This window comes from Crassostrea angulata, chromosome 5 (genome assembly GCF_025612915.1).
Source record: "Crassostrea angulata isolate pt1a10 chromosome 5, ASM2561291v2, whole genome shotgun sequence".
Classification (NCBI taxonomy): Eukaryota; Metazoa; Mollusca; class Bivalvia; order Ostreida; family Ostreidae; genus Magallana; species Magallana angulata.
Window position 1 is genome coordinate 1,102,629 of NC_069115.1, and position 11,150 is coordinate 1,113,778.

The 11,150-nt window shown below is 33.5% G+C and overlaps 1 protein-coding gene across 1 annotated transcript; it reads right to left on the reverse strand.

Moving 5' to 3' along the window:
• Positions 1 to 341: 341 nt before the first annotated feature.
• Positions 342 to 10,644, reverse strand: LOC128186200 (uncharacterized). The gene is made up of 4 exons (XM_052855985.1): positions 10,251 to 10,644; positions 1,269 to 1,580; positions 793 to 1,107; positions 342 to 560 (listed from the first exon to the last, which is right to left on the reverse strand). The coding sequence occupies exons 1-4, from the start codon at positions 10,561 to 10,563 to the stop codon at positions 394 to 396; spliced, it is 1,107 nt and encodes a 368-aa protein (XP_052711945.1). The 5' UTR covers positions 10,564 to 10,644; the 3' UTR covers positions 342 to 393.
• Between the last annotated feature and the right edge of the window lie 506 nt (positions 10,645 to 11,150).

Sequence of the window (11,150 nt, forward strand, 5' to 3'; positions counted from 1 at the left end):
ACAAGCTAACTATTGTACAGTTAATATGTACAATTCTACTGGTATCCTGTCCCAACAAGTTAACTATTGTACAGTTAATATGTACTTCCATTGAACTCCGAACCTATTCACTTCTGACAATTTTACGTCCCTATTAATCAATGTTTATATATACTTCCACACACCATATTCTTGTATTCCGCTTGCGACATTACCAAGTATAAAGTTAAAATCTTCACTGCTGATAGAAAAAGGCGATAATTGTCAGTACGGCTGGTTTTTACTAAATACTTGTACCAATAAATATACAGCAATACACAAAATTAATACACAAAAATTTTTAATAGTTATATAAAAGATGTTGTCCCATTCGTCTTATTATTTTCAAACAGTAAATATACTGGTTAATCTCAGTCAGACAAGACATATATCTGCACATGTCTGGAAGATTTCGTCAAAACACGTGTTGTCCGGACATTGATGGACAGTTGGCGTGGCTTCGTTGCACGTGACGTAATGCGTGGATTTTTGTGGATGGCGTATGCCCCTATTGTCGACTGTGTTCTGTCCGCAGAGTGTAGCTGATTTAAATATAAAAATAAAATTATTGTGATGAACATTAAACTGGTAACGGTACCTATTATATAAACAAAAGATACAATAGACATTTGGTGCTTGCTAATAACATGCTTTATTTACAATGTTATGCGGATTGTGTAAAAAACAATTCAACTGAAATGAGGCCTCGGAATTAAAAAAAACATTGTTCATCTAACACTGTTTAGATAGCTTGCAAAGTAATGATTTACTCACGTGATAAAACGAACACATCCGTCTCGTCATAGTCTTCAGAATGCTTGTATTTACAGCGAATCTTGGCCTCATCCCAGACTTCAGTAAACACATACGTGACACTGATCGTTTGTTTTCGAACACAGTTACGGTCCTTGTCAACTACAGTTGGGTCCGGAAACTCGAAGTTCCGAAACACAGTCTCGTTTTGTAATTTAACTTGAAATACCAGCTTCCCGTCAGGATAACTCGGTTGTCCTTCACATTTGAAGTCTGTAGGTTTATATCCGATGACGTCACCTATTTTTGACATAGATGGTTTTCCGGTTGACGGCGCTATATAAATAGAAGACAATATTTGTATCATGTCTGAAAACCTCTCATACTTAGGAAACAACTTCATATTTTTCAAAAGATACGGCTTGAAGAAAAAAAAACCAAATTAATGTTATGCAATACTCAGTAATTAAAATGAAAAAATCTTCCAATCTACTCACTCTTGATGACCACGGCGATGCTTTGTGATTGGACGTTTCCCTCAATTACGCATGAGTACAACCCTTCATCTGTACATCGGAGGGAGGCAAAACTAATGGCGATCTCGGCCAGATTCTCGCGTATGGTAGGCGTGATGGTGAGGTATTTAGGGTTGAACCGCGTCTGGGCACGCCCATCGGGGGCCACGTGGACAACGGTCTGGCCATTCCGCTCGATGTTGAAGTAGGTCCAGTTGTTGTGATTGGTCACTGTGCAGCTGATCTCTTTACCTCCCTCCCCGACTTCTCCCGTCGTGTTCTGTACCCGAATCTCTACCAACAGTTCAAAAAAAACAAAACTCATTGTTAAAGAGGATTTCATGGTCGTGGCTATTTTAATGAAAACAATTTATAAATAAGTGCATATTAGTGCATCGATGTACATACAGACCTGTTAAATAAATATATTATAACGCAGCAGTACGTATGATACAGGCCGGATGATATGTTCACTAGATATAACAAATGTAAGCTTGTATACTGTTTTACTGAAGAACATGTTTCGGTGTAGACAGATGTCGTATTGGAAAGGTTTAACAGAAATATATGTATTTACATGTATATATGGATAAACAACAGAGAATAGGATTGATGGACATGGGATATCTGGACTACCTGATTAAGGTGGCTCACTACACCTTGAAAAAGTTTCTCAAATCAGCAGAAAATTACTTGATCATGATAGATAGCACAATGGATAAGAGGTATATACGTCAAATTGGTTAAAAAATAAGCAATTTTCGATGAAAAATTATGTTTTCAAGAATTTAATTCAGTACAAATGAACAAAAGCCCGAGGTGGATTCGAACTCATGATCTGCGCTTAACAATCCCGATACATTAATCGCTGATCTATGACGATATACATCCCTATTGATTGATATAAACAGTTTAACAAAACATTCAAATCGCCATCTTGTGACTTAGTTTCTTAAAAAGTAAAATACTTGATCCTTTTAAATTACCCTGAGACGTTCACTTAAGGTGGGTGGTGGGTTTACCCCATAAAAAATATGTACTAAATTCACGCGCAGAGTCGTCATTTTTACATGTAATCAATCATTACGGGGATTTAAAAGAATTATAGTGAAAATTATATGGACATTACGGCATCTGAAGTAAATTGTCTGATAGATTATTTCAACCTAATGTATAATGGAAAAAGGTCAATATGTCCAAAACTAGCGTAATTTTTGCCCCGTAAATTGCATTTTTCCGAAATTTCCCGTAAAGCTACATGTACACGACTCTAGCTATTGTAGATTAAAAAAATTGCATCACGCATTAAAAAAACATCTTTAATTTTCCTGTAGTTTCTTTTATGTAATAGAAAGATCATATCAAAAGAAATCTTATACTTGAAGAATGGTCGAAGCGTAAATTCAAGCCCACGCCAATCAAATCAAGTCCCGCCCACGATGGTGTCGTCACAATAGTGCCGTGACTGAATGGACAGATATGTTATTTTTAAAATGAACTTTCAAACGTCTTAGGTTAGTAGGATGAAAATGATTTGAAGCATATTAGTTTTCATTGAATTAAATATTTGGCAGTGAATTATTTAAGGCACACTATCAATTACAGTCATTTGGGGTACTGGTATTTTGAATCATCCCGCGTTTAGTGTTACCTGAATTTTGAGTTATCGCTGTGCAATATACGAATCATCAGTTAATGAGGTTTCCACATCGTTAGCAATATATTTATTGTGTAAAGAGGAAATATAATATATTTGATTAATAATTTGTGGTTTTATTAAAGTACTCGCTACACTCTATGCATGATGAAATTTGCAAGGTTGTTCTATATTTTTTCATTTATGGTGACGCATCAATCTGCAGAAAATTGACAACCTGTATTTTGATAAATCAGCACGCACTTTAAATTTAATAAGATATAAAGACTGTTAAAGTTTATAACAACACCTATCAAATGTAGGCCTGGCCCAATTGCTGCATTATCAACCCCTTCCAGTTGGTGTCTTCCCACTTAGCTAAAATTCTTAATATTTTATGGGTGACTGATTTTAGCTAATGGTGCACAGGTAAGGGTGTCAAAGAACAAAGGAACTTTATTACAGGTGAATTATAGTCTGTTCAATCATTTACCTTAAGTAAATGTTTAGTTAAATAAAAAAATAACAAGCAATTTTTTTAAAGATAATGTTTAAAATAAAAAAAATAATTAAATATATGTAATAGAAGTAAATTTTAATAATTAAAAAGGGTTTGTTCTATGATTGATCGTAATTAAATTTTATTTTATCTAAAATTACTTAATATTTATTCTTTTGAGGAGAAGGAAAACAGACATAGTTGCAGTTTAAAGTTTTTGGTGCGAGCACCCTTTGATTACAATTTGTAAGTTACTACTGGTCCTCACTTTACCAAGGTCACATGTTTAAAAGATAAGACTATTTCAAACTTGCATAGTTAATTAAACTATAATATAAATGAATTGAGAAAGAAGTAGCTTCAGATACAGAGCCCGATCTCAATTAGATCTATTAGTAATTGCTGGTCCTAACTTCACCAAACTTGGATGGTGCATCTTATGAACCTGATGCACCTGACAGGCATGGATGCTGAATCCGAGCCACAGGTTTCGGATGCTGGAGGAGGCTAATTTTTTTGAAACAGGTCACATATTTTATAGTTAATAGTACTATTTCAAACTTGCATAGTTGATTGAACTATAATTTAAATGAATCGCAGAGGTTGCTTCAGCGGCAGAACCTGATCTCCATTATGAAGGATGCTTAAAAAATCCTTCCTCACTCAAACCTGCCTTATGGATGTGTTTGATGTTAAACGATATCATACGATTCCTATTATATAGTATCGTATGATATGATGCACTTCTGTTTTATAAGACACCATATAATATAATATGTTTTATTGTAAAAACTTATATGATACAATATGATATTGTATTAATTTTTTAGCACATTATGATATGATATTGTATCATGATATTATTAGTTACATGGTTTGTAGTTGACCTAATATGGTTTATACATATATAAACCATAAAAGCTCCGCTCTCGCCCCATATGGAATTTACTGACCATGTATAAACCATATTAGGTCAACTACAAACCATGTAACTAATAGTATAGTATTGTATATTGTGTAATGATACAGTTTTGTATAATATGATATGTATTTTATATTATTTTATCTCATTTGTCTTGATATTGTTCATATGGTATAGCAATATATAATATTGCATCATATGAAACAATATTGTATTACATGAATTGGTTTATATAATTTGTGATTATATCACAGGAAGTTGTAATATATGATATTTTAATATGAAATCTTGTACCATATTATACAATATTTGTATAATATAATATTGTTTTAAAAAAATATAGTACTATACCTCATAACATGGCATCATATTATACATAAAAATGTTATTTCGAATTATATTGTATCATATGATATTGTTTTATATTAGGTATCAAATATGATACAATATGATACAATATCATACACTATTATGTCATATGTTACGATATTGTGATGTATTAATATGTTATATGATATTGTATCATTCTATACAATATTGTATCAAGTATCATATAATGATATTGTTATTATAATACGTGATCAAATACAATAATGTATAACACGATACAATGTCATATCATATGTTACACATATATTGCATCATTATTTATTACATTATTGTATTGTATTGTATGATATATATTGCACATATAATATTGTAAGTATCATAGAATGCAATATCGTATTTTATATTATTGCATTAATAAACATTGTATCTTATAATACCGTATGAAATGAACATATGATTATCATACAGTCTTATTTAACATAGGCTATACATGTACGATATTATTGTGTCAAAACAGTATCCGTGAATATCCATGATCATTTAATATGCTATGATTTTCATATATTTGATAAAGATAGTCTCATAAAGGTGATGCCTCATAAAGGTGATGCCTCGTCTCGGTGAGCTTTGTAATTTGTGATTACTTATGTTTTTTTCTATGTGTAAAACTCAAATTGGGTGAAATCTGTCATAAATACTTGGAAAGGTGATAAACAATTTATGAACTTTTGAAAAAAAAACCTCGAATGAATTGTGAATTGAGCATGTCAATTCACATTGATTTAAAAGGTTGTCTGGGACGTCCATCTGAATTTTTTCAGACTGGGAGCTACAGACCCGCAGCTAGATCTGAGTGGGTTACACCGAGGGTAATGCTCTCAGAACAATATCAGAAACAGCTTACGCCCCTTTTTAAAGTTTCAATCAACCAAAAATTCTTCGTTATTGGAGAACAAAAACGATTCTTTGAAAAAATGAATTATTTAAGAGAAACGGGTACTTTTGATTGGCTGAATAACTGGGCAATGTTCTAAGTATTTATTTTGATATAAATGTATTACTATATATACAAAGTATAGGTCTTACTTTTAAAAGTCCGTAAGACCTGAATGCCTTGATAGAAAAGCAACCGAGAGAAACTTTTTCGACCAGTATATAATTATATATAGCCCAGTGGTTACAGAGGAGCGATGGGAAATTATATAGCAACCAAATACTATTATGATGAACCAGCTGTAAAAGTAAGTAGTTACTATAATTCTCAATCGGCATCAATAAAACGACAAACGTATTGTATTCATATGTTTTAGATAAAATGTGATTTACTGAACCATTTATTTATACTGTTGGCTCACCTGAGCTGAAAGCTCAATTGAACTTTCTTGCTCACTTTTTGTCCGTCGTCCGTTTGTCCGTCCGTCTGTAATTTTTTTCTTCTTCAAATTTTCGTCTACTTCTCAAGAACCATTATGCCAATTCTAACGAAACTTGGTACAAAGTATCCTTGGGTCATGGCACTTAAGTTTAATTGTTTAAATAAAAAGACAGACCCTCTTTGAGATTGAATATAATTTAGAGCTTTTGAAAAATTGTTAGCATAATTATTTTAACCTTTTCTATAACCATCTGGTTAAAAAAAAAAACAATCTGAGATAGTGTTGATTTGAGTTGGTTAAAATCATTATTCCCAGAGTAGGGTGGGGAAATAATGAGGATTGAATTTTTTCAGAAGTAAATAAAGAAAATCTTTGAAAGTCAAATTTGGATTTCTTTGTAATTAGCGTTAATAAACTATTCAGTCATAGCAACACGGAATTTGAAATGAAATGAATTGAATTTTGTAATCGCCAAGATCTGAGTTTCCGCTCCACATACAATCATGTAGATTTTAGTGAATGGAGCGGATCCACAATTTACGTTTTAAAGATAAAAAAAAATTGTACTGTCCATGAACGAAGTCAATCTCTGCACTAAGTTGTAGAATATGCTTTAAATATGAAAAATTGTGGGGGTTTTTCCTTTCATCTAATTTTTCTGTCAAGCCTAAAAACATTCTGATTTAAAATTGTGAATAAATGAAAGATGATTTAGAAAAAAAGAGAAAAACCACCAGATATTATACCGTATTTTGGCGGTTCTACGAAAAAGTAAGAAAGCATGCAGAAATGTAACGTTATAATAATAATAATAAAACCCCAGCTCCGGTGGTTTGGAGTACTTGTCGGCGATTAGTGAACTCTTTTTTTGATTTGAAGATCATTGACACTTGATGGATGAAATAAACCGCAAGTGTCTCGTTGTTTGTCACGACAAAGACATGCATTCCTGACACCTAACAGGCCCAGGGGTCACAGGGGTCACGCTCCATTGTTCGAATGATTTGAATTTAATTGCTATTCAAATAAAGATTTAATTTTATCACTGCTATAGTCTGTCACAAGATATTTATGCAGCACATAATTTGGACGATTTTTTTTTCTCATAAAAATACAAATACCTGTGAAGAAAGTGCAATTGAAAAAGATGAGAGGGATAATATCCAACTTGAAGATAACTTCATTAACACATTAAGATTTTTCACTCGTAAAAATTCACAAGAACGAAAACAGATTTCTTACGGAGATTTATAATGGGGAATGTTGACATCTTTTCTTCATTCGGCAGTCACTCGGAATACCTCGCACAATTTTCAACGTTATCATCCAGGTCTGTTGCAATACAAAACCCACTAGACATCACATTGTTTAGCAGTGTATTGATACCTGATAAGCAGGGGGGGGGGGGGGGCTTTAAAGAAGAAATTTTGGAAATTTTTCGTACTTTTGATGAACATCGTTTCAACCCTGAGCTATTTACAAATATTCATCGATCAGTAATTAAGCAAGATGTGAATCGAAGATATATTGGTCATAGGCGTCGGAACCGGGGGGGCTAGGGGGGGCTTAGCCCCCCCACTTTTTTTGCAAAGTTATACCTAACCATTAGAAACATAGCATGATAGAGGGTTCAGCCCCCCCCCCCCCCCACTTTTTCTCGCAGGAAAGACTATTGTTCATAAATTTACCTTGAAAGATAGAGGGGTGAGATTCAGTAGCATACTAGCCAGCCCCCCCCCCCCTCCCCCCACGGATTAGGAATTTCGTGATTTTGGAGAAAAAAAATTTGGGTAAGTAAATTTTTTTTTGAGGTACACTCCCCCCCCCCCCCCCCCCCCCCCCCCCCCCCCCCCCCCACGGATTAGGTTTTCCATGATTTTGGGAATTACTTTTTTCTCAATATTTCTGAGGATTAGTCTAGCCCCCCCACTTTCAATTTGCTTCCGACGCCTATGTTGGTACAGATTATAGTGCACACTTTAAAAAAAAGTACGCCACTCTGACATTGATCTTTAAATATTAAATACAAATTAGGTATTTGATTCAAAATGACATGCATTGCACACAATCTCATGAGATTTGTACAATTTTACACTCCGTTGATTGAATAGCGGCCTAAGGGATATAACTCTTTTAGGATGGAAACCAAAAGTATTTAAATGCGGTAACGGACACCTCGTCGACAAACAACTCATCGAATGCGACAATAAACATATATTGCATCATGGTGAGGGAAATATGAAGATTTATTCCCCTAAGAAAAATATTATTTCCCGAGGGCTAATATTAAAGTTTTTGGCTTTACATCGTAATTGTTCCATTTCTTGTAATTGTCTCTCTTGTCTTTCATAGATTCGAATCTTTAATTCAAAACAAACATAGTAAAATTGATTTTTGTGATAAAGGGAATTTAAATTATTGAATATTTATGATTTGACCAGATTTGTCAACATCGTATGCTCATACCTTTGAAATAAAAAATCACGAGACTTTCGAAGAGGTGAGACACGATATTTATTCTCGGGGCGACACGACACTTTGTTCGCCCTGTCACGTGACTCTCTAGACCAATCAGATGACGCGTTATATAGAATAATCATATTGAAGTATAATAATTTCACTTATCGAAAGTCCAATAATCGAAAGTATAACTTACCGACACAACGTATCACTGAAGGACAACTCGTGGATAACGACAACTCGTATATACATCAAAACGAAAATGTTTGTACACTTTACAGATTTTTTTTAGAATGATATGTCAACAGATTTTGTTCATGATTGTAGATTTATAAGAAAAATCAATATAATTTGTAAGTTCAATTAAGATTTAATGACAAGCGCTGTACATGCACATTTAAAAGTTACACCGTCTTAGCTCTTTTGTGTTTTGCACATTTATTAATTTATAAGAAAATCAATTTTATGTATGATTATTAAATTAAGATTTAATGCAAAGCGATGCACAGAATAAGTTATACCCTCTTGATCCTTAACTGTTACAGCTTTTGTGTAAATATAACCATGTGCATGGCTTTACATTCATTTGAATTGTGATTTTAATTTAACAGCGATGTACGGTGAAAAGTAATGTCCTCCTCATTATAATATTCTTTTCTCTTTAACAAATTGTGTATGATAATGCATTAATTTATAGAAAAAAATAAACTCTGGTTTAATTTTAATTAAGAGCTGTAAGTTTATAGGTATTACGTCCCTTTAATCATTTGCTGATACAAATTATGTATATGATTATGAATTTAATTTATAGGAAGGTTTTGCTTTAAGTTGTGGTTTTGATTGAGATAAAATGACAACCACTGCTGCATTATCATTGACCTATTACTGTTCATTACAAATTTAATTAATTCAACGATTTTTTAGTCTGATTAATTATCAATTTATGAGCAACATTCAATTACTCTTCTGATTTTCATTATTTTTAATCAGGATTAAATGCCAACCACTGCACACCTAAAAATTAGGCGACCTCGATTCTTTTCTGTCGCAAAATTTGGATTTCATTATCGCCTACCTTCATAAGAAATATCTTTTTTCATTTGCGATTTTGATTAACTAAAGATTTTTTGACAGTTTAACAATAACACACTTTGAACAAACGTCCATTGTATTTGAACTTTAAACATTTGTTACGGGGTTACCATGAATTACATTTATAATAATGATGATAAAACGCAGAATTAAAAAGAAATAATAAAAATGAACATAAGTTTAAAAAATGTTAAAGATAATGAAAATTTTAAACGAGGAGTTAAAGAATAAACTTTTTTGGCTTCAGCTTAAACTCACGTAATTGGAAAATATACATTGTATACATACATGGTGTACATTACTAAAAGAGGAAAATATTGTACAATAGAGTGTGTTCTATTATTGTTGTTTTTTTTTTATTATCTTTTAAAACCCACGTCAACAAAATAAAAGTAATACGTGCAATTGATTCTTTGAGTTAAAACAATCAAATGAATTTACAAAGTTTGCATTGACTTAACGCATTAGTAACTCTGGGTATTCTTAAGAGTTTAAACCGATTTTTAATTAAGAATCAAACTGTTTGTTTCTTTTGAGCATCGGCTGAAAACAATAAGGTTGTGAAGACGGACAAGGTCATGAGAAAGAGGGGGAGGGGTGTGGGAGTAAGGAGGGGGGGGGGGTGTCGGATAACTCTGAGTGTACTCACCGGAAGTCGGCTGTCTGGTCTCTCCGAGTTTGAGAGACATCTCCCTGAGTTTGTCCTTCAGAAGGTCATTTGTCTGGATGACCCGTCGTAGCTCCGCGCGCAGCCTCGAGTTCACAGAGGTCAAAATCTTCAGGCGCATGTCCTTGTGGATACCCCGGATCTCAATATCGGAAAACTCCGTCTTCAGCTCCGAGAATTTCTCCCGGATCTGTTTACACTGGTTGATCTCAGTGAGTAGCCCCTCCATGACCTCAAAATTCTGGGGCACTACCTGACCAAGAATGACTGTCCCGAGAAACAAAACAAAAAACATGGCGCTATATTCCGTCTATTTTCAAATACCGGGAAACAAACTGAAAAAATCGCCAGATTTTGGGGCCAGATCAACCATTGTCGAAATCCAAACTGAGAAATGTCATAGCTCAATTGAGAACATTATCATAAGGAATTCCAAATGCTAATCAACGATCGAATTCATTAACAAACACGCTTTTTATATGTAAAAACGAGTGATTATTTTTTTATAGGTGTTCAATCAAAAAGCCCGATTTTCTGAATATATTAAATCTTTTGTTGACAAGTTTGATGAGAATTGTCTTTTTATGAATAAATTGTATAAATGTGAACAACTGGGAATGATAAGCTTGCCGGATAAGGTATAGGTCGGGACCGCCAGAGAGATACAGCAGTTGGCGATCTAGGAAACAGAGGGCCGCGTGATCGCGGCCATGTTTAGATTATAGTGATCTCTGTAGCCGTATATATGAGATACTTAGTTGTATTTACGAGATACTGAGCAATACATTTGAGATACTGAGTCATACATATGAAATACTGAGTTGTATTTACGAGATACTGGGCAATACATTCTAGATATGAAATACTGAGTTGTATTTACGA

Coding starts and splice junctions, on each gene's coding strand:
- LOC128186200 (XM_052855985.1), bottom strand. CDS start 10,563: ATGTTTTTTGTTTTGTTTCTCGGGACAGTCATTCTTGGTCAGGTAGTG. Junction 1,108..1,268: donor CATCGCCGTGGTCATCAAGA/GTGAGTAGATTG, acceptor CTATTTATATAG/CGCCGTCAACCGGAAAACCA. Junction 561..792: donor GGATGTGTTCGTTTTATCAC/GTGAGTAAATCA, acceptor TATTTAAATCAG/CTACACTCTGCGGACAGAAC.